Here is a 25,237-nt window from a genome sequence, read left to right as displayed (position 1 = left end):
ACCCATGGTGTAGAACTGCAATTACAGGCTAGTAACTCTTTCTTACCATTTAGAGTGTTCTACAGAATCCAATGTCTGTATCACCTAAGAAGTCAAAGCCCCTTTCAAGAGTTTTAATAAAAGCAAAATTACCTAATTTGAGCACATTTTCCAAGTGAACGCTGAACTTCATTCACTGCTTCGATCAAGACAGAAATAATGAAACCAGAAATCTATTAACTGGAGCTACCACTTTACTATGGGGCTCTAATGGAATTACACTCCTGTGATAGGCCTCGTGATGCTGTGGCTGAGTATGGCCACTAATGTGATAGTGTTTTACCAGTTGAAAGAAATGGATTCCCCTTGGTCATGAGGCAAGCTAGACAGCAGTCCAGGCCCTTGTTTGCTTTTAATGAGGCACTTTTGGTGGCCATCATGGCCATGTTAGAGAAACCCTGTGCTTCGGTTGATCTGAAAAGTTAGCACAAACACAGACCATTGGACTCAGATTAAAAATTCAACCATGGAGATTTTGCATCTTGGTTGTTCAGGCATTGCTGGTTGGGACTCAGATTAGAAGATTCCTTTTGCCCCTTCTGACTGAAAATAAATGTGCTTTGACAAGCTGATCCAAAAGATTAGCATCTGTGGCGGTCTAGCTATGTGGGCCTAAATATGTAATGGCAAGCTATTCCCATGCAATGTGGAATATTCAAAGCTAACTGCATGGCACATCTCTGGTTATTGTCAGCTATCATTTGCTTAGTTTGCAAATGACATTGTGGAAGCTTCAGGGCATGGTTTTACAACAAGTGACATGGCCGCCAGGTCAATGGATATAGACCTAGGACTATGCAGGCTGTGTGCCTCACAGGCAAGCATGGCAAAGGTCTGTGTGGTTCTATGTAGATACTAAAGCCTGCCTCTGTACACTTTTTAAGCAAGCTCATTCTTGGTGATGGGGACACACCCTTTGAGCATTTTAGGCAGAGAAGTGAGACTTCTATACCCATTGAACTGATCTCTGGCAAGGTGTTTTTTCTTAGCTGCACAGCAAAGACAAGGAATATCATGTCAACATTTTCAAGGCAGCAACTTTCCTTTGAGCCTCAGGCATTTTAGCTCTGTACAGCCTTAGACAGTGGAGCTGGGAGAGGTTGTCCGCAAACCATCTCTCTGCTGAATGCTTCTGTACCTGCAAGTTCCACATCACATGGTAATCACCAGTGCAAAATTCACTGCAGGGGAGAAGGGGGTCAATTCATGAAGTGCTGTAGGGAGACCACAGCCATCAGTGGGTCCTTAAAATCCAGACATATTCATCACTCCCTTGCAATGTCCCCACGAGTCTCCCCAATCAGCCCATCCTTACTGTATTGCAGACATGTGGAGAGGAGAAATAGAAGCCCTTCTTTTGAAGTCGGGTTTTAGATAGAGTTCAACAGGAGAACGTCACAACAAATGTTGCTTCAGGCAGGTCTCTCCGGAACAGCTATAAAACGGTTAGGCCTCTGCCATTTTTTGGATTCACAATTTCTGAGCACGGTTCCGAGAAGTAAAACTTTAAGATGTTTACACAAACCCAGATCTTCCAGGCCCGAGAGATGCCCGATTAACTGTTGTCCCTGGACTTTCAGGACACCTATCCCAACTGTCTCAAGCAGTGTTGTTATTTTCACTCCTCTAGTTTGTGGAGTTTGTATCATCAGGAGAACAATTTGGGGCTTTTTTTTTTTAAGTTTGGCATATGCAGGACAGCAGCAAACAAAATGGTGGCTATCCTGCCCACCCTATTTAGAGTATATGCCCAAGTCTATGTAGAACAGTCCTCCCTATTTAGAGTATATCCTCTAAGTAGACAGATGAGACATCTGCCATTTTTTGGTGGATGTCCGGCTTCCGCCAAACTCTAAATAACCACCATAGTTTGGCAGCACTCTCTTTTGCCCTCCCTGAAGCGCTTAAGATGCTCATCATTGTGATGGCGGCGGTTGTTCACTTGTTCCTGTTGTGGTGCGACTGGCTTGTCAAATATGATTATCCTGAAATTACAGTAGGCTTCCTGCAGGTTTGTTGCTCCCCTCACTCAACTGAAGATGCTCCTCTCTGCTTTTGGAAATGCACATCACTGCCTTAAAAGATACAACATAATGCTCCTTTGAGTTTCACTTTCTATTCTCTGACCCCAGCTTTTCTTACAGGAAGTCTACAGTAATCTTCTGGTTGGACCCGCAGGGTGCCCCCATTGCAGTAGCTCAAATTTGGCCAAATGACCATCATTTGATCCCCTTTGCTTGATTTATGAACAGGCAAAGTGTTGCAGTGGAATTCAGAATTATTTGTCCTATACTTGTGTACATTTTCCATACTTTGTTAAATGAGACCTCCATATTAAAAACTACATGATTCACCTGGACCATGGTTCAGTCACATAAAACCTTGAGCCGGTGGTGAACACCCACTTGGCAGGTTTGTCGGCACTGTACAGGTAGGGTGCTGGGGTGGAGAGACTCGTGTGTGGCCATGCCAGATAAGGTAAAATCTGCCCTAAAAGGGTTGTGTGATGGAACCACGCATGGGTTTACCACTCATGCCGATTCTACGTGGTCTCAACCACATAAATCTTAAACACGCATATGCCTTTACCATGCATGCCTTTACAACAAAATCTGCGTTGGTAAGGTATGTATGGCAAAGAAAAATCTGTGGATAAGACTTGACAGGCAAGTCTTACCCCCGACCCCTGCCCTCACCAAGTCCTAAAACTTCCCCCCTTCTTCCTGAAAACTAACCCTCTCCCCTCCGAGCTATAAAAAAAAGTCCCTGCCCTAGTTCTAAAAACTACCCAGCCCTCTCCTAAGCCTTAACAACAAACCGATCCCTGCCCTCCACTCTGAGCCCTAAATTGGCCCCCAAGCCCCAGCCCTGACACCTAAAACTACCCCCTCCCTCCTAAAAACCAACCGCTCCCCTCCAGCCCTAAAAACGTAGCGGCCCCCAGCCCTAAAAACGACCCCACTCTCCCCTAAGCCTTAAAAACGACCACAACCCCCCCTTGAGCCCTAAAAACCTCCTCAAAACCCACCGCAGCACTGAAACAATCCCGACCCAACAGCCCTGAAACCTACCCCGACCCCCCAGCTCTGAAAACTACTTCGATCCCCAGGCCCTAGAAACTACCCCAACCCCCGAGCCCTGAAAACTTCATCAACCCCCATAGGCCCTGAAAACTACCCCGACACCCCAGCCCTGAAAACTACTCCAACCCCCAGCCCTGAAAACTACCCCGACTCCCCCCAGGACTGAAAACTAACCTGACCCTCCGCAGCCTTAAAAACGTACCTGACCCCCCAACCCTGAAATTTCCCCCCCTACCCTGAAAACTACATCCCAACCCATTCAAACTACCCCCCAAAACCTGGCCCCAGCCCCACTTACCTCAACACATCCTCTTGCCCTCCCGATCCTTCCTGCTTCTGCCCAGCAGCAGCTAGATCGTGCATTGCCTTATCCACACATATGCACGGTTTAGGCCAGCTTGGTAGTGCTTGCGTTGTCTGAATACGCGTGACCGAGCCCAAGTTGTTCCGACTGTTTCCCACCCTAATAGGAGTGGAGCATGTGTCACCTGCCACTGTTGTCATTAATAAAAGCTAGTTTGGAATGCAATTTTCAGTGTTCTTAGAGAGCTTTTTTAATTAACATTTGAATATCAATATAAATTAATGCTTTTCACAGTGTGTGATTACATGGTGAGCTTTCACATCAGTGCATTTGCTACCAGCTGCTTCATGTCCTGATACAGTCTTTGTGGATCACGCATAAGTGGCTTTGGAGATGGTACTCTGACCTGCCAGGTTTGTGCGCACTGTGTAGGTAAGGTAAGGTGCTGGAGTGAAGGGACTTGATTGTGGGGTTTGTATATTTTGCCAGTGCACAGAGGGAGATTGTGTCTGATGACTGGGCCACCAGGGGCCCCTCTGTGTTCACATAACTGAACAGCACTGGCAGGTCTTCTGCTTGGGCCTGTCGTGCGCAATGCCATCAACCCGAGTGTCTGTACTCCTGTGTGGACTTGCTTGTGCTGTGTTGGCAGTGTATGCTGGTCCTTCCTGGGTTTTGGTAACGAGTGGTTTTGTGAGTACATCTTTAGGCGTGGTACTGAGTGAAAGGCTCTGCTGGAGTGAGGGTGCTGGGATCTCAGAGAGGTTCACCTCTTCAAGGAGAGGCTGCTGTTCAGGGCTCATATTCTCAGAAACCTTATGTGCTGTAGTAAATGTTTGCCCAAAGTCTCCTGTTATGTTCTGAATAGTTTTTCCTTCCATGAGACCGGAGGTATGTACTTGAACAGACTCCTGGATGCTCGGGATCAGTCCTTGGATGGATGACTGTACACTTGAAATCGGCTCTTGGATGGATGACTGACAATTTTGGATCTGTCCTTGGATAGATGTCTGTAAATGTGTGATTGGCTCTTGTATGGATGCCTGAAGACTTGGGATCTGTCCTTGAATGGATGTTTCTAGACTTAGCATCTCTCCTTTAATGGATGCATGTAAGTCTGAGATTCGGTCTTGAGTAGATGCTTGTAGACTCGAGAACTGTCCTTCGATGGTTGATTCTGCACTTAAAATGGATTCTTTAATAGATGTCTGAAGGCTGGGTAACTCTCCTTGAATGGATGCTGCTAGGTTTGAGACTGGCTTTTGAATGGATGCCTGTAGGCTTGGGGCCTGCTCTTGGATGGATGACTGTATTGTTGATATTGGTTCTTGCAGGGAAGCCTGAAGATTTGGGATCTGTCCTTTTATAGATGTCTCCAGGTTTGTGATTGGCTCTTGGATGGATGCCTGAAGACTTGGGATCTGTCCTTGAAAGAATGCTTCAACGTTTGAGATTGGCTCTTGGATGGATGATTGAAGTTTTGGGATCTGTCCATCAATGGATGACTGTAGAGTTAATATTGGATCTTGGATGGATGCTTGTAGACTTGAAATTGGCTCTTGAATGGATGCCTGAAGATTTGGGATCTGTCCCTGAATGGACGATTGCAGGTTTGAGACTGGCTCTTCGATGGATGCCTTAAGATTTGGGATCTGTCCTTGAATGGATGCTTGTAGGTCTGAAATGGGCTCTTGAATGGATGCCTGTAGTCTTGGAATCTGTCCCTGGATGGATGCTTCTAAGTTTGAGATTGGTTCTTGGATAGAAGCTTGTAGGCTTGGGATATGTCCTTGTATGGATGATTGCAGACTTGATATTGGCTCTTGGATGGATGTCTGTAGACTTGGGAGCTGTCCTTGGATTGATCCCTGAAGAACTGAGATGTTCTCTTGGATGAATTCCTCAATATTTGACATTGGCTCTTGAATGGATGCATTTAACTTTGGGATTTGCCCTTGTATCGATGGCAGTTGTTCTTCGGCTGCTGATATCTGTTCTGGAAGTTCTCCAACTTGCCCCTTGAGTGAGGTCATCGTCTTCTTCTCCACAGTTATTTTCACTTGATCTTCTGAAACCATGGACACTGCGGACTTTTGTCCAACAGTGGATAGTGTTTCCTCTACAAAAGTAGTGATTTTACCTGGGATTGCTACTGCCTGTCCCATGTGTGTTGATGCATCCGCTGGAAGATCACCCGGAGAGCCGGTTTGGTCATGCATCCTGCCACTTATGATCTGAACAGCTTGTGCGTGATCCACACCCTTAAAGGTATTTTGTGTTTCATCGCTTTCATGTTGCATCACACCTAAATGGCCACTTCCAATACCTTTTATGTGTCTCTTGAGAAGCTCTTCTGCACCTACCATGTTGTGTGGAGCATCATTCGAAACATATCCTTCCAAAGCTTTCACCAGAACCTCTTCCCCTTCCTCTGTGATCACGACTCGCTCAGCTCGTAATACTGAACCCAGTCCTATACCAGGCTCTGCTGCTGCCAACATGGTACCCTTTGATACAAGGCTGATATACCCATTGTCAGCCTTTACTTCTGGAAGTTGATGAGCCCTAACACTGTCAAGATTGATATCCACTGTGCATGTTTCCCCTTTAGAGAACGCTGTGGTGGACTCTGACACCATGTGTGACTCCTTTAGTCTATCTAGGCAGATTGTGGGAGCATTTAGGTTCAAGTCTTGATTAATGGCCTCTTCAAGAAGCTTCTCTGTATTTCTATTGCTTACTCCAACTTCTAGTCCATTCTCCATCTGGACCTGTTCTCTGTTATCTCCGTGGTTCTCCATCTTGTTTGCTGATGCAGCTTCTAGGTGCAAATTGTCCACTCTTTCCCCCTCTGATCCTATATCCATTTGTCCATGAAAAACTGAGCTTGTTCGAATATCCACTTCTTTCAAGGACGACTCTGCAATTGGCTCTTTCTCTATGGAGTTGGCCATCACTCCATTGGTTTGTGCATGAAGGATCTCTTCTTGGGCTGCCTCCCCATGAAGTGGCCGAACAGTATTGTCGTCACCTTTTTCGCTCTTGTGCACTGATAACTGAGCTAAAAGAAAAAAACAAATTAGATCTTAGTAAGGCAACTGAGACAAACTCTCCTATCCCATCTATGAGTTGTGTCCCACCCCAAAGGCCAGCTACTCTTCCACTCCAGCTGATAAGCTTAGAGTAACCTAAGCAGATTAATTAAGCCTATCTCCACCTTGAGGTTAACATTAGAATCTGAGGCCAGATTGTCCAGTCATTTGCATGTGTAAAATCAACTACCACTTACTTGGACATGTTTAAATCTGAATTTGCTTTTGCAAATCTATATGCTCAAAAGTACAATAACTCTATCACTACATCATAATGCGCGGCTGTAAGTTTGCTCCTATGGATAGGGAGTGGGAGTTACAGGGCCTAGGTGCCCCCAAAAGTTGTGTTTGTGGGTATGCGCACATTGTTTTCCTGGTCAATTCCCACCTTAAAAACAGTAAGAGACTTATGCCTATCTTTTCCAGGGACCAGATTAGTCTCAAAATTAGTGGGAAAAAAGGGGATATGTTTTTCCACTGGGGACAACATTTTATTTTTGTAAAGCATTTTCCCATGTGTGAGTCTACGCTAAGTACAATTGCGCTTGTGTAACCGCTAACAATTTTGAGGAATCTTGGACAGTTTTGACTATTGCAGCATCCCAGGTGTGCTTCTGGAATATTTTGAGAGTTCCAGAAATTTGAAAAACCGCACTCGTAGACAGATGCAAACCTACAAGGGAGGGTAGTAAACGGAAAGGGAACTTCAGGAATGTGGGGAAATACCGCCTTGCCATAAGAGAGGGTGCTTTGATCCCAGTTCTTCCTGATTAGCGAACTTTTAGTTGACAAAGTCTTTTCCCCTGGAAGCCACCCCAGTAATTTGAAATGAGATGATCTAATATGTAGACAAATGATACATAAAGTAGCATTAAGTATAATTGCCATACCTATAACTTTCAGTGCTTAGAAACTACTGAAGTGTGTTATGAAGTGCTGTATACAACAAATGCTAGTACAATCTTCATTTGGAGACTAAACTATTTACTGAAAATTGAGCACCACTTGGTGAATCTTAAGCTTCAACCCCTATCAAAAAACACATGCCCGCAGAGAGACCCATCATATTGTAAAAGAATACATCGACCCTGAAAACGATTTAAAAAAAAACGTTCTGTTCGCAGACACAGTACCTGTGTCCTCTTTGTCGACTGCCTCGAAAATTAGGAAAAAATTGATAACGCAGACAACCGAGTTGACAACTAAGTTCTTATAATATGACCCTTCAATGCAAGAGATTTTGCAATTAAAAAGTTCTTAAACATTGGGAAAAGCGTTGACACCGAAACCGTTTTAAGAGAAGCCTCAAATACTAGGACTACTAGAAGGCTTTTTTCCCCGAGGGTAAGCTCCACTCTGGCACAGTGCAGTGCTCACCAAAAAGACAACAACCTCAGAAAAGTGACTATAGAGATAATCTACGGACCAGAGTCTCAAACAGTAGTGCAGATTTACAAGAAACTGATGTATCTGTAGAGATGTGTCACTTTCCCTGCCCCAGCCTGCGATACCCTTGCGCCACCATGGATGCGCCATATTTACAATACAATGCACCATGGCGCAAGGATTGACAGATGCGTCAGAAATTCTGATGCATCTGGTGACCCAAAAGTCATGCATTGCTGGAGTCGTGTCACAAGCACAATGCAACTCCAGCAATGCATGTTGAGGCCTATACTTATTGTACAGTGTCACTACTTATGCCTGCTTCAAACAGGTGTAAAGTTTTGACACAGTTGCGTCTTAGAAGTGGCACAGTGAAATCTTGTAGATTTCACTGCGTCACTTTTACAAGGCTTTACTGCGTGGGAACGCCCACCCTGCATACATTATACCTGACGCAGGTATAATGTGATGCAGGGCTTACAATGTGACGCATCACCCTAGATGAGTCACGTTGTAAATTTGCCGTATTGTTTACGCCATCGTTGCATCACAAAAGTGATGCATCTACGATGCACAAGTGTCGCAAGGGGCTTGTAAATCTGCCCCAGTTATTGGTCCGTTTAGTCTTTCGACCACAGCACCCTGCTGGAGAGACTAAATATAATAGAGAAGTGGGGAGAAAAAGATACATAGATATGACAATTATGAAAAGAAACTACCAGCATTCTATAATTTACCTGGATAATAGAACTGAAATACACCACCTTTCTGAGGTAATAGATGCCGTTTGGAGGACTTGTGGTCAGGATGACATGCGGAGCAGGGATGAGGTCCCTGTGTGTGCAATGCAAGAAGGCTAGTAGTTGCCAGGTGGCTGCGCACCAGAAAGATCAATGAATTTGCAGAGATGTACCGTCAGAAGGGGCCTATTGGGCAAGCCTGTTTGGAACACATTGAACTTTAAAACGTGTTGCCACCAGAGCGGGCCTGCATTATTTACTTTTGAATTGATCTTCGCATTGAAGCAATATTTGTGGGGAAAGGGTGGTGTGCTACAATTGCGTGTGTAGAAAGCGGCCAGTAGTGGCCCGTGCCCCAGCGCTATTTAACTTGCCCTGCAAGCACAGCTGCTAAATGTAGGAGAAGGTGACAGGGAAAAACACAGACCTGCAATTTGCCACACATTAGTTTCTCCAACCACCTTTCATTGCACAGCAGTGTTATTTGCTTAAAATGTTTAAATCTGACATTCATATCTGGTGCAGTAGATTAGTATAGTAATCAGGCCCTTAATATCTTTCAAAAAGTGTCCTGAGATGGTCTGGTCCCAAACGCCCCAAGACAATTCCCTGCCGATAGCCTCCTATTCTGGTCGAGAGTCCTGCCTAGCGTGCTAGGGGTTCCGTTAGTTTAGCCCTTGAGCACAATCACCTTGAAGCGTGTCCTCTTCCATGGAAATGCACCCAGGGCACAAGACTTAACACACTCCACTGTAGATAGGGAATTTTATCAGTGCAGGCTGCTCCTGTCTGGCATAAAACAGTCACATCGACTGTTCACAATTTCCTGTCTACAGTGACTGCACAGGGGACTGATAACACATTTAGCTAAACCTTGAGGACTGGCTGGTAGGAGCCATAGCAGAAGTGACAATCTGATGACTGCAATATATGGGGTTTCAATGAATGTGGAAAAGAAAAAATCTGACGTGTACACAGAGCATCAGATTCCCTGGGCATGTTATAGATATGGTGAAGACAAAAGCATATCCCTTTGTGAAAGGGACAATTTAGTTCCAGGATGTGATTATGCAACACAAGGCCTACCTGACAGTAGTGTGTGTCAAAGCAGTGGCATAGCTAGACCTTTTGCTGCCAGTGGCGGTCAGGGCATTTGCCGCTCTGCGACAGCCGCAGGTGAGAGCGGGGGTGGCGGTGATGGTCCCTGCATATGAAGCCCCACTCCTTGTTATGCCACTATGTCAAAGTACTCCTTGGCATTACTGTATCAACAGCAAGAACAATTTGATGACCACCTCCACAGTCACATGGATATCGGTGGAATCTAATGGTTGTCTTGAAACATGCAGAATCTCAAATGGTGACCCCTTAACAACGAACAAACGGAATGCAACAAGATCCAAAGACCACTCTTCCAAAGTGACTGTGAGAACAGATGCATCTACCGAAGAATGAGTGGAAAGTATGGAACCTGGAGTATGTTAAAGAAAAACTGAATATAAACCTGGGGGTCTCTAGGTTCCAGAACAATGGAGTCACTACACATTGACCTAAACTTCACAGCCTGTATAATACAAGGCAACCTGCAATTTAACTTGCAATTCAGCTTACTCTGCATTTCAGCTAATTCATAACATAGGCTGTGACAAGACACTACAAAAACAGATAATCGTCTTCTCTAACTTTGGCACGTGTCAAACTTCAACCTTGATTCAGCACCCAAAATAAAGTGTCTTTAATCACTACCTTACTCAAACGCTCCTCTACCTCCCATCTATCCAAGAGTGTAACCAATTAAGGAAGGTGGACAACAGCAAGTTACTGATCATCTTAAGAACACGGTCTGTAAGGAAATAATCACAGGGCTGGTAAGGATGTCTGACTCCGAGGAAAAGATCCAAAAGTTAAAAAGTGAGAAAGGGACGAAAACGCTCTACACATCAACCCCCCCCCCCCGTCCCAAAGTCTTTGATGAAAGGGAGGAGCCACACAGTAGCATCCGTGGATCTGATCCTTCAGGACGACAGCACTGCACGATCTGACACAGTCTACAAAAACAAAACTGACATGTTGTAAAACTAAATAACTGGCATGAGAAAAGACTCTTGCAATCTGACAAAGATGGGTCGTTGAAAAGTAAACAAATAGAGAATCAGCCGCATGAAAGTCAATAGGCTGATAACCCAAAAAGAGCTGGAGGGCCGCACAAGTAAGTCCTGGAAAGAGAAGTCATAGTGCTGAAAGACCACACCAGAAGAAGCAACTGGTGAACGTTTGGCATCCCTGAAGACTTGGAAGGCACAGCAAAACGTGCTGAGCACCAATTTTAGCAGGAGGGGGCTCAAGAGTGCCAACGATGAAAGTCAGGTCAATGAGAAGTCCAAGAGCTGCTATTTCAAACCACTGTCTTAAAACCATGTGGCGATAACATTCTCATGTATGAGGCAATACCAGCATATAATCTAGAATGTCACCAAAGAGACTACTCCAAAGACAGTATGAAACATCGAAATCCCTCCTCAAGAGAAAAACAGTTGGAGACATATCAATTCTTTTCTTATTTGCTGGCCCAACCCAAATAAAGATCATATACAAAAACATTTGTTTTTGGAGATCATATGGCCTTAGACTTCTTTTAAACTTATCTGAGTCAGAAATGATCACTTGAGCTGAAACCCACCTGGTTTAAGGTTCCTGCCAGGGCCTACGTTCTCCTACAAGATCTTTCTTGTTTTCATTCACTGATATTCTTTACCATCATGTTGTTCGTTACATTTATTGTGAGTTGCTTGTTCATAAACTGTTTACCAACGATTCTGATCACCTCCAACCTCCAAAATTTTAGGCGTTGTAAAGTTCAACTCCTAACTTTAAAAATCTGTTGCATTCTTGAGCTCACTTAAGTATTATATTGCAACAATTTACCACTTTGAATACCCTTCGCTATCTAGTTTCATACCAGCATTCAAAAATGTAATAGCTCGGGTTAAGGACACCTAACCCTTCTCCTCTGTTCACTCCACCAGTTGTCTCTCTATGTCTGTGTGTGTGAGACAGCATATACGTAGCAACCAAATTACTGTATCAAAAGTTTGTCTGGCTCTCTGGAAACTTGTGTCCCCACCACCCTGCATCACTCATTTCAAGGGTTGGGGCGGGCAAGGGATGGGAATGTGTTTCAGGGGTGTGGGCCTTGGTTTTCCCCGTACTTTTTATTTTTGAATTTGGGAATGTTTCTTCTTTTCCTCTCTTACATTTTATTACTATTGGTAGCTCAAGGACACTGCCAGCATTTTGGCTAGCTCACCATTTACTCAGCAGTATATCCGCAAGTATGTTCCCAATCACAGTCTTAAGAAGATAGTACTTAGGTTATTCAGCTTTTTCACCATTGATATTTCCTTGGCTGGCAATAAGCTTTAACCTTTTCACACCATACATGCTCATACCACTCAAATTAAAATTCCATGGCAAACTGAAAAATTCTATCCTTGAGCACTAAAGGCATTACCCGTCCATTGAAGCGTCAGAAAATCCAAGTGTACTGCCATAATATAAGGGGATTTATATCTGCAAGAGACAAAGACTAGGGTACGAAAGGAATTCATGTGCGGAACAAACGGGTGGGCGAGTTTGAATGTTCTCTGGCATGGACTACTAACACTGATCTGAAGGAGTTTCAGGTTTAAAAATCAGTATGGTAGTAAACAACGCTGAAGGTAGATGGCTCCTCACTATACTGCAAGAGAATGGATCTGGGATAGATGCCCTGAACATATACGCCCCAACAGCTGATAACTCGGAGTTTTTGATACATCTAAACAAATGCTCCCAGTGACCACAGGGGATAGGTATCAATAAGGTTGGAAATTTTAACTTACCATGGACTGGAAATGTAGACAGAATGACAACCTGCAAATTTTGTTTTAAAAGGTCTCATTCACAAATGATCAGTGAATGCACGACACGTGATCGCAAACACATCTAGAGACTGCAGAACCTGATCTATAGAGACTTTACTTTCAATTCTACTCCACAACATTCATTCTCCAGAATAGATGGCCTACTAGTAGATGACGCTCTTTTGGGACATGCCTCAGAACCCACAATAGAGCCTACTCTTATATCAGATCATTCATGTATCTCAATAATATAGAATATCGGTTGTGCCGCAGAACATCTAAAATCTTTGAGAATGTATGACTTTGTTACTCAAGATCTATCTTCCATACATCTTACCCAAAATCCAGTTTACACATTCTGGAATACAACTCTCCCACATATAGCTCCTCACATATGCTCTGTTGCTGATCGACCTCAACAAACCGGGGTAGTAGAAGATATGCACTACAATCAACTTTGTTAGGTCCTCTTAGGAGAGACAGTATTTTGCTTTGTGTAGGAGACTGGCATCGACTGCATAGTTGCCCCCAACTTTTTGCTGATGTTTTGACTGTTTTATGACTCTAGCCAGGCTGTGGTCCTGCTATCCAGGACCCCAGCCTATCTGCTTCCTCTCTTAAACGATGTGAGTACCCTAGGTACAAACCAATTGGATGCTGAGGATGCCCTGACAGTCCCTTGTAGATGGTACCCAGGGCATGGGTCCCTCAGTAGGCCTACCAGGGCTGCAGCACTTATTGTGCCACCCTGGGACAGCCATACAAACTGACACCACCAGACCACTACTGTAGTCTGGGTAAGGTGGTGCTAGCACACCTTACAGTGATATAGGTACCCTATATCCCACCCCATTACAACACATATACTCTCATAGGTCACCCCTATAGCAGGCCTTGCTAATCCTACAAGGCAGGGTGCTGAGGTATGTGTGAGGGGGGACCCCTATCTTTGTAGGGCCTCTCTGTAACCTTGGTAAAATCATTGCTGGGTTGTTTGTAGTGTAGCCATACCATATACTCTTAACCGCATTATAAGTCTATCGCGATAGTGTGATAACTTGAGAATGGCTACACAGAACCATATCGTGTTTGGTGTCAAACATGTAGGAATCCTACCCCCAGTCCAGCCATGGGCATGAGGGCACGATTCCCCCCTGCTAGAGGGGCGATATGGGAAAAGCGGCAGAATTTAGACACCAATTTAAAAGTGCACACGTAGTACAAAATGGCTACTACCCGCCATCCACACGACTCTGGCTGGCTGTTGCTGGGTAAAATCCCAGCCTCGCCAGCTGGACAATAGGGCTCCTGTGGCAGGGAGGTGCTAGCATCTCCCCAGACAGGATATGTGGATTAGAACTGGGTGGGTGCACCATATGTTGCCTTTCAGAGTTGCACGTAGGCAGCTACAGCGCCTACATTCTGCATACACCGCCTGGAACCGGTTCAGGGGCATCCTGCCCATCGCCCAGGCGGGAAACACACAAAGGGGAGAGGGTGTATCACCCTTTCCCGCCTCACCTCTCATTGGTGGACACTACTCTGGACACTCCCCTAATCTTGGGGATAAAGGTGAATAACGTGGCCCCAGAGCCTCCGATTAATCTTGGACTTCACAGACTTGACCTTCGACGAGCTGCTGCCCAGCTGACTGAAGAAATCTCCCTTGGGGTAAAGGAGTTACCCCCCTGCTTGGCAGGCACCTGAAACACTGCAAGTGACCCGGTTGGAACTTCGCTGCTCCTGCGGACTTCGTCGACTTCCATCAACCTTGAGGTGGGTTTCCTAAGCATCCCAGAGGCCAGTGAGCGTGCACAGCAAGTCTGAGCACCGTGGACCGGGTGGGTGCCGAGATTCCCAATACCCCAGGACACCAGCCACCTCTTGCATAGCACACGACCCTGACCAGTGGGGAAGTTGTACTTTAGCCCATTTTTGAGCCAACCACCAAGCAGCATTTGTGCCAAAGATCAGCGCCCTAGCCCCCTCCGGTGGCCCGTGGGCTCCCTTTTACGCACTCCATTTTGCTGCCTTCCGCGGTCCCTTGTCTCTCGACTTTTGGGCCCGAGCGGAGGATAATCTCGACATTTAAGAGTTCCCCTGGTTGCTCCAGGCCTGCTCTACAGTCTCTCTAAAGGAGACCTCTCACAGACCTCGTGGGTCTGCACCAGTAGCTGATTTGTTCATCTTGCGTGGGTTGCGGTTGCCAAGGCTTAGTGGATCCAATCCGGACACTAACACCGCAGTGACCCTCATATGACGTGGGACAGTCGCCTCCCGAAGCTGGCCTTCCTTGAAGCCTCCCGGAGCCCGTGGCTGCAGATCCAAGCTACACCTCTTTCCACTTGAAGCACCCGACATTGAAGGGCTCTTTCCTTTGAGCTCCCTGGTCACTGTGCCGTGACCCAGACTCTGTCCCCTCTGCTTTCAGGTTCTTCTCTACAAGATCTACAACTTCAATCTTCACGGCATCATCAACGCTTTTGGCTAGCAGCAGTTTTTGTACATTTTCCCATTGAAAATTAGCCCGCGACCCGACATCGAAAACGACCTATGCACCCGGCTTCCCTGGGGCAGGTAACAGTGGTACCTCGGTACTCTTGTGGTAGTGGGCTCCTCAAAAGCTTAACTCTAAAGTTTTAACTTTGAACTCCTGCTAGAAGTGACTTTAATTTGTTTAAATCAAACCGCGACTTTCTCCATAGGCATTAATAGAGATCCCGATAGCAGTTATTTCCACTGCACGCGCCTCCCGTGGGTCCCCTTCCTCATAACCTGGGGTGGATTCTTAAGGGGCCAGCGATCCTAAATGCCCTAGGCATTGTCTGTAGAATTGTCGTGGTTCTTATACCACTTTTTTAATATATGGTTTGGTCCCCCCCTGGGGCCCTATGATTCCAGTGCTATTTATTGTATCTATCAATGCTTGTTTGAATTGTAACTTTGCCTCAGCCTCATAAAGAGACTTGTGGGATTCTGTTTAGAATAAATACATGCATTTTATATATATACCTGTGTGGGCTACTCTTTCATTTGGTCATTCAATAGGTTATTTATGGTAAAACAATAAGCTTAACACTCCTTCAAGACTTAGCCTGAAGGCAGCTCTCCACAGCTACCACTAGGATAGCTTTCTTTAAAGGTTGTCTTTTAAACCTATCACCATAAGAGTCGAATTGGACTGGTGCAAGGTGTCCCCTATAACTAGGAGACAGCATATGCCAGGCCAACTTCTCACACTTTGCTATCTGTAATTTTGTATAAACTCCTACTTTTATCACAATAGGTCGGGTGGTTGCTTTGTGGAAAGGTCCAGTACAGTAGTCTTGAGCTGGTTATGGTGACAAGCCAATGAGAAAGGCTATCGGCCTGATTGTTTATTATGAAAAGTTATGATGTAGGCAGTAGGTCTGACATATTGATCTGAAAAGCATATGTTTAAGTCAATGGGCATTTGAGGATGGATTGTCATCACTCTGAATTGAAGCCTACAGTTAGATTTTGTTGCTAATGGAATCCCACAGATTACCTCCGTAGCCAAGGGTTTTGCTGCTCGTCACCTCTGACAAACCATGGATATAGAAGATTTGCACTGAGAGAATCCTTGTTAGGCCATTAGGAGAGAATAGCGCTTACTTTGCCAGCTGTAATGTATTTAGGTTTGACAACTCTTTGTATGCATTTGCAATTGATGGTTGCCTTGTGGGAAAGCCTACGCTTAGTATAGTGGGCCTGAGTTGGTTATGTGACAAACCAATGAGAACAGCTATAGGCTTGACTGGTGTGCAGGGAAAAGGTATGCCACATACCACCGGTCAGGTCTGTTTACTCTAAAAGGTTATTGCAAAAAGCATTTGGTAAAGCCAATAGGCCTCTAGCACTGTATTGTTATCATAATATGTTACAGGCCCTAGAAAGGCAATTGGTTACATGTAACCGCACAGATTATTGTAGTAGACAAGGGTTTTTGTGTTGGGCACACACTCAGACAAACCCTGGGAATAGAATTGCACTTTGATGATTCTTGTTAGATGCTATTGGAGGAGTTGTATATTGTATATTGTTTTGCCAACTGTAATTTTGTACAGAGTTTTAATTTTATAAAGGTATCTCTGATGGTTGCCAGTTTATGCGCACTTCTGTGGGCCTGGATTGTACATAGTGTTATGAGATGGGTAAAGTCCATAGGCCTTATCAGTTACCTTCTAAAAGTTATGTCGTATTTGTTAGGTGTGACCAACGAGAAGCACAGCCCGATGATGAAGCATGTCACCTTTGGTGGGTGAGGCCTTGTGCTCCTAAAAGGAGGTATTCCTTGATGACTGAGTGGGTCCCGACCCTCAGTGTGGCTTTGGATCCCCCTTTTTTCTCACGACAGAACATAGCATTTTTTTAAATCTATCCTTAAGATGATACTACAGCTCTCCAGGCAGTACTATTGGGTTTCTTGCCTCTCATTTTTTCTGTAGTGCACAACATCGCAAATGGCCACTTCCTCTAAACCATGTGGCCATGGTGGAATGCTGTTGCCCATAGTGTATAATTATTTTACTATTTCAAGATGACCGACACATTGTTTATAAATGTGACAGCCATGCTGGTACTCTAAAACAACAATAAACTATTTACAATTAATTCGTAAGATGGACCCTTGCTGCTTTGTTTCATTTTTGTTATTGAAAACATGCTTCCGCTTTCTTTAGGCCGCAGCATGTTTTCTTATTTCTACTTATACTTTTTTAATCAATCTTGCATATGTTGTTGAGTTTGTGTTGTATTGCGCTTGTGTCGAGGGTGAATGCAAGAATAAATCAAGGGAGGGATAATTAGAGTGCAAAGATGAGTGCTTGTATGATTACTTATTGAATGCCTCAAAGATACAAAAGGCACTTTAATTTATGAGCCCGAACCTACTGGCATTGTCAATCCTTGTTTTTATGTGCGGCTACAGCCAGCTAAGTGCTAATGAGTTTCACACTGTACCGTGCCCACATCGTGGAAAGATAGTGATACTTGCCTTTTTACTTAGCATTATGTCAGCAGTGAAAAGGCTCGAGAATTGTTCTACGTTGTAAACATGCTATGCATGGCATTCTGCTGCCACCATGTGTTCATTGTTGATACTGCAGGCACACAAACTAGACGCACTGGGATGTTAAATGTTTGTTTTAAGCCATGTAGTCGATTTCCCTAAATCGGAGGCTAACACTAAAGTGCATCTGCGAGGCTGCTCCCAGGCGGGAAATCCGCCTCCTTCCTGGGGAGGCTGATGTGAGCTCCCCATGGTTTCAGAATGAAAATATGCCCTCCTCTCCCAAAGACAAGCAGATGATGTGGCAGGGCCTCTGTCCTTCACTAACATCAGACCTGCTGGGACCTCCATTAATCATCCTCTAACGGACGCAGAGCTCAAACACATCATGCAGTCATGCACTGTTGCTTTTTGCTAGGATCGCTTTCTCCAGAGTCTGTGGAATGTTAAGTACTAAGGGGGATACTTATGTAATTGTAACGCAGCAAGTTACCTTGAAGCGCAGCGTTACAGGGAAAGGGCAGGGATGCGCTGTTTTTTATTACAATACAGTGCCTTCCTGTCCTTTCCTAGTACTGGCACACAATGGGCTGCCTACCGCCAACGCAGGCAGCCATGCACCATGTTGAAAGGGTGCCTGCGTTGCATGCAGGATTGTTTTCATGCAGGAAGGGGCACCTTCTTACACAAAAATGATGGGCATTTTCCTCTTTCTATGTGTGTTGCAGAATGCAGCACACTTAGGAAGATATTTCTCTGTGTTACGCCTCCCCTGAGAAGGCGTATTTATTTGGCGCATTCCCAGGTCTACCAATGATGGTAAATCTAGGAATGCGTCAAAATCCATGGTGGTAGCATGGGAACACCCATGCAACGCCCATGGAACACCTTCTTAGGACAAAGTAACACAACGCAGCGATTTGGGCTGCGTTGTTGTTTACACCTGATTTATCAAGCCACGCAGGATCACGCAAAGTGGCCTTGCGTAGCTTGATAAATCGCATTTTAGGGTTTGCATTGTACATCCACCACATTGTGTAGTGCAAACGTGCTGCAAATCCTTGATAAATATGGCCTTCTGTGTAAAAGCAAAAAAGCATATTTAAAACAGAAAGTCCTGCTGCCCAGATAATATATTAAAGAAGGTCCTGAAATGCAGCTCACAACAAATTGAAGAGGCACTACAACTTTTAAGCATCATACTACAATCAGGACACTTCCTGGGCACGTGGTTTGAAGGGCATCATTCCTGTCCACAAAGATGGGGACGCTCTGTACCCTGCAACTACAATGTGTATACAGTAATATAGGCAAATGTTTATTCAGTCCTGTGAAGCAAAGAAAGCTGAGGTTAGTAACTCACAGTAACATTTTCCCTCTCAAACACTGAACCAGCGATCACATCTTCATTTCACAGACTCTTATAATTAAATGTGTTGAGAACAAAAAGAAAATAATAATTTTCTTGATTGACTTCTGAGAAGCATCAGATACAATCTGGCACCTAGGACTAAACATAAACTTACTTCAATCTGGAGTAGAGGAAAATGATCAGCAGTGGCCTGTCCAGGGAGGCCGTGCACTCTAAACATGTGGGTGGCTCCTATCCTCTCCCCGAGACCAGTGCAGGAGCAGCATGTGAGTCCCGCGGCATCCACAGGGCTGTAGCTTCAGGGGGGGCGGTAACCCCCCTAATAAATGTATTTTCAGATGACTAGTTGGGTACATGTGATTTTTGTCGGGTAAGGTGAGGTGTCTGTCGGATTTCACCTGTGATTTTTGCATACATACAAAAACACACACGCACTCTCTCTCATCTCTGTTTTGAGAATCTAAAAAAAAATTTCTTTTACAAAATATTGTGCTCCTCCCATTTAGTACTCCTATTATTCTGAATGCCTCTCCCTTTCGACTGCCTCCTAAGCTTCACGCATGCGACCTGCTGGTCATATAATGTATTTTATCATTATATGCCAGCGTGATAGTCGGGAAATCTGAAGCTCACCCCCCCAATCTTATTGACCAAGCTACACCCCTGCGCCTTCACCTTCAGTCGGTACAAAGCCACTGCAATGCGCTACAGTGAGCACAAGGGCTTATGACTGTTTTCTATCACTACAACAAAGTGAACTGATTGAACATTTCAGCTTTCGGGGAACGTATTTGCTCCTGAGCCTAATTCATGCTCATGCCACAGCTTACTGAGGGACTGTCCTAAACAGGGTCACCTGTGGGGAGAGGATGGATGGGGAGCACAGAAAGGAGGAGGAGCCTAGGGCCCACATTGGGGTATTGCAAAGGGGCATCATCCTATATTCACAACTGAATTGTGCAGTATTTAGTATGTGTTCTTAAAATTACTTTCGTTTTTTTAGATGACAAGCACTGGGTTAGATATCAAATTTGTGTGTCTGTTGGTTGATTGTTGAATTCTGAGCTCATGCCCCTGACATGACCTCCCAAAGAAGCCTGTGATTGCTCGCTCTCTCTACCTTGAGAGGTAAGTGCTGAAAGGCTGTACTTGACCCAGTTTGCAGAGTAAGATGGCCCCCAAGGCACCTGTGGCAAATGACCTCAAATACAACGACTGCCCCTATCTGCCCTTTGGCCCTTGAATGGGGTCTAACAATGTGTTTGCATGTGTGAATGAATGAATGAGTGTGTGTGTGTGTGTGTATGTGCGAGGGAGCGTGATGACTGGCCCCTGCTCCTGACATATTTGGTGATATTTTTGGAGCCAACCATAACAACATGGGACCCAAATTGAGTGAAATGCTGGCCCTGGTTTACGTTTGGTAATTCTTGGCATTTTGGAGTCACCGGACAAGGGGAAACAACGTTTACATCGCTGATTTTAAACTGCGTGCAAACACAACGCGGTCTGTACAATTACCGCATTGTTACAACGCACAGCCATTACTACGCAAGTCGTTACAACAACTTGCGCTACATGGCGCTCTAGACTAAGGAATAGTATGATTTACTATTCTAACACTTTCCCTAGTGTTGCACACACAGGAGTTGGAATAGTAAATCATACTATTCCTAAGTCCAACGTGCCATCTAGCACAAGTCGTTGTAACGACCTGCGTTGTAATGGCAGTGCATTGTGACAACACGGTCATTGTAAAGACCACGTTGAGAATGCATCGCAGAGTAAAATCCGCGATATAAAGAGTCATATTCCCAGACAAGGGATGGGAAGTTAGCTCAGAAGGTTAACTGCTGCAAACTAAGTGGAACCAGCAACTCTGGGGCAAATCCTGACAGGACCAACTCAACCTTTCAACATATATGGCTCACAAACATATCTCCCATTCAGTAGGTTTTTGAAATAGTAATGCATAATGAAAGCAGCAAAGGATGATTCCGTTTGCAATGTGAGCTACTCTCTAAGGTAGTCAATATTTTAGAATTATGTCTCAGTTCAGGGAGATGTCAAGATTAGGAAGACTCTTCAAAGTCCAGGGAGACCATTTTTTGGTCTCTACTGAGCCAGCGCTTTAGCGCTGCTCTGATGAGAGTTTTAGTAAGCGGGATTTGGAAGTGCAAACTAGCGGCTTTTTTCAGGCCTCCAGCTACAGTGCATGTGCGCCTGGCGCGTGCACCATTTGTCAGCCTGCGTGATCACTTTCGCGGCCCCTTTGATGTTCTCAGTGTCATATCGCCCAATCTCAATTAAGGAGATTGGGCGATATGACATGCATTCCTCTGTCGGTTTGCCAGGCTTATGGATGGCCACAACAGTTGCCAGCCGTTGATCTCTGGGGAGTGTCCCTTTGTCACGACTAGTTTCGAACATTTATAACAAATATGGGGCTATTTTCTCCTCCCATTGCCAAACTTGATATGCCACTTGCCTCATCATATTGGAGGCAATTCTTGGCACAGTCAAGGCATCCGTGGCATGAAATGTTGGTACATGGGCATGCAATGTATGGTTTACCAATGTGCTGCAGTACTGTTCCCATGGCATGCCACATCATTGTGTCATTAATTTGATTAAAAAGCATGAATTTGACATAGTTAATAGGCGTTTGTACCTGTGATTGTATAACTGTGATTCAAAGATAACCCTATGCCAGCACTTAGGATGTCCAAAAAAAAACTGAATTGTGATTAGCCACATTAATTTAATTTTATTAAAGAATGGTCCTTGGTCGAAATGGTCCTGATGAGGCCCAGGATTTGTGTAGGGGCTGGAACATGTTTACAGTCTGAGGCAACTCATTATAAGTCTTTAAACATGCATTTTGAGAGTTGATCCGGGAGACAATAATTATAATCGGATTTTCTCCATGCTAAAAATACCTCAATTTAACAATTAAGACAAATTTGAAACATATATGTGGACTGCCAATAAATATATGTCTACATGGACGGTGTGATATTTTACACTTTTAAGACTGGATAATGTTCTTATTCTTTTTTTATATGCTTTGCATAAAAATAGGAGGAATAAAGTTATCATTAATTGAGCTACAATATCACTATATCTTACGCATTCTTTATCCATTCAGACATTGATATAATTGTGCTTTAACTAACAAGCCCTTGACTCTGGGGCGTGGGGGTCCTGTTTTAATCCCCGCTGTCGGAGGCAGATCAGCTCAGCACGATATGACTCTAGCTCACGTATTCTCCCAAACGGCCCCCAGCGCCTTGAAACCCTTAAGGGGTGATATGTTCGTGCTTTACAAAAATAGGTTTTATAATTTATAATTCTTGCCATATTGAGGTCTTCCGTGACGGTTCCCAGTACCAAACCTGGCATACCGATTGCCATATCAAACAGTGCTAATTCTTGGTATATTCCCGGCTTCCTTGGCATGTGATGGCAATACATGGGCATGCAAGGCAGGATTTATTAATGTGTGGCAGTAGAACATATAGGTGCTTAGTGGACATGATTAATTGATGTCTGGGCACTGAACAAGTAAAACTGAAAAAGTAGAATTTAGCAAAAGAAAATTAAACTTTAATACTGGGGGATTGAGATTTCTGACCCAAAATAAAAAGCACGTGAGGACATATTTATGAGCCCCTATGCATCACTTCTGCATCACACAACGTGGTGCAAGAGGAATGCAAATGTAAAATGAGGTTTATGAAGACACGCAAGGCCACCTTGTGTGGCCCTGCGTGGCTTCATAACTCTCGAGTAATGTACCGCAGGACAAATCGCTGCGTTGCATTATTCTGCACCAGGTAAGCATTTCCATGGGTGTTGCGTGGGTATTTCCATGGAACATCCATGGATTTTGACGCATTCCCAGATTTACAAGAACAGGTAAACCTGGGAATGCGCCAAAAAGATAAGCCTCCCCAGGTGAGGCATAATGAGGAGAAATATCTTTATTTCTACTCCATTTGTTCCTCTTTCTATGTGTGCTGCACATAGAAAGAGGAAAAAGACTCAGGATTGTTTTTGTGCAGGAAGGTGCCCCTTCCTGGACAAAAGCAATCCTGCATGCAACACAGGTACCCTTGCACCATGGGGCAAGTGTGCCTGCGTTGGCGCTAGGCTGCCAAAACAGCGCCAGAGCAAGGGGAAAGGACAGGAATGTGCTGTATTGGATACATACAGCGCACTCCTGCCCTTTCCCTGTGACGCAGGGCTACGCAGCGAGGTGACTTGCTGCGCTGCCCTGCGCCACAAAAGTCATAAATCTACCCTTTAGTTGACAGCAAAATGTGTCTATACTGGCAGGTATAGGTTTGAGGAACAAGTGCTTGCATTTCTACATACATCTCTAAAGTTGATAATTGAGTGTTAGTCATAGTCACTAATTGAAACCTTAACCTGCTGGGTTAGAGGTTCTGTAACCTGCCTGATATGACTTCTGTAAGATCCTGCAGAATGTGTCCATGCATAGGTTAAAATGTATATTTCTTATACTTTCCACCCTGCCTCTTTCAAGCAGATTCACAATTATAACATGTGATAGAAAATCTACTTGAAAGAGGTACAATGCAAACTGAAAGGAAAGAAAATGTAGAATTGTAGACTGATCCCATAGTAAATGATAATCCAAGTTAAATTAGATTTCTTGAACTACCTGTTTCACTTATGGCTTTTTAGACATTCTTTTAGGGAAATAGTGCAGAAACTAAATGTTTCCCACCGTGTTCTCAAAATTATTTTAGGGCAGCTGTAAATCCATTTTTCCAGGGGTGGGTCAACCTTATTTGTTGACACAGAATATTGGAATATTTTACGAGTGCCTTCTCTTAAACTTTTAAACAAACTCGTGTTCAAAATGTTTTGTAAGATACCCTTTTGAACTCGAGAGAAGTGACTCTCCCAAGACCTCCATGAAACAGGCAAGCGTGCTCACTTGCTGAACATTGGGGTTAGAGTTTAACTTCACCACTTCTTTCAAAGATTAACAGCCACCAGTGGAAATCATTTGACTTAATAAAATCTATGTACTCCTGAATCAGCTGTAAAGTTAAACAACTAGCACACAATGGCCTTCAAACAAGAAGCGGAGTCTAAAAAGGGTGCAGCCTCAACCAACCTTGTTCAATCTTTGTATTAATGGCTTACCAGAACTGCTAGATGAATCCCAGGCTGCATGTCTAAAGCTGAATGTCTTAGAAATAAAAACCTCTGTCACATGCAGACAACCTAGTGATCGTAGCGCCCACCTAAGGAGAACCGTAGCACAATCTTAACCTACTGCGAAATACAGGATGTGGAAATAAACTTAAACACAAAATTTACAAAAAAGATATGACTTTCCAGAAGAAATCAAAGACCAATAGAAACAGATTCAATTCTTTCTTGTTGATGCACAAATTGGATACATAGTAAGCACATACGGAAGTTTTATGTTGGCAGTACCGCCACTTAAAGCCCATGCTTGTTATGCAATTCAGAAACAATTATCATACTTCAAGCCACCAATAATATTAATGTTAAAAATGTCTGACAGTATCATGTCCCCAGTCTTACTTTATGAGAGTAAATTGTGGGAACCAGCATTAACAAAAAAGTGTCTGACAGCATCATGTCCCCACTCTTACTTTATGAGAGTAAATTGTGGGAACCAGCATTAACAAAAAAGTGTCTGACAGCATCATGTCCCCAATCTTACTTTATGAGAGTAAATTGTGGGGTCCAGCATTGATAAAAGAGTGCCTGACAGCATCATGTCCCCAGTCTTACTTTATGAGAGTAAATTATGGTGTCCAGCATTAACAAAAAAGTGTCTGACAGCATCATGTCCCCACTCTTACTTTATGAGAGTAAATTGTGGGAACCAGCATTAACAAAAAAGTGTCTGACAGCATCATGTCCCCAATCTTACTTTATGAGAGTAAATTGTGGGGTCCAGCATTGATAAAAGAGTGCCTGACAGCATCATGTCCCCAGTCTTACTTTATGAGAGTAAATTATGGTGTCCAGCATTAACAAAAAAGTGTCTGACAGCATCATGTCCCCAGTCTTACTTTATGAGAGTAAATTGTGGGGTCCAGCATTGATAAAAGAGTGCCTAACAGCATCATGTCCTCAGTCTTACATTATGAGAGTAAATTGTGAGAAACAGCATTAACAAAAAAGTGTCTGACAGCATCAAGTCCCCAATCTTACTTTATGAGAGTAAATTGTGGGGTCCAGCATTAACAAAAGAGTGTCTGACAGCATCAAGTCCC

General features: G+C 44.1%; 1 protein-coding gene across 13 annotated transcripts in view; it reads right to left on the bottom strand.

Annotated features, from left to right (window-relative positions):
• Window positions 1-3,651: 3,651 nt before the first annotated feature.
• Window positions 3,652-25,237, bottom strand: part of PALM3 (paralemmin 3) — a 201,452-nt gene continuing 179,866 nt past the window's right edge. For all 13 annotated transcript variants that reach the window (XM_085600452.1, XM_085600453.1, XM_085600448.1 and 10 more), the window contains one exon: window positions 3,652-6,487. In XM_085600452.1, coding sequence (XP_085456578.1) covers window positions 3,969-6,487 — 2,519 coding nt within the window. In that variant the 3' untranslated portion in view covers window positions 3,652-3,968. The remainder of the gene's footprint in view (window positions 6,488-25,237) is intronic.

Source organism: Triturus cristatus, chromosome 4_2 (genome assembly GCF_964204655.1).
Source record: "Triturus cristatus chromosome 4_2, aTriCri1.1, whole genome shotgun sequence".
Lineage (NCBI taxonomy): Eukaryota > Metazoa > Chordata > Amphibia > Caudata > Salamandridae > Triturus > Triturus cristatus.
This window is presented reverse-complemented; position numbering and strand designations above follow the sequence as displayed.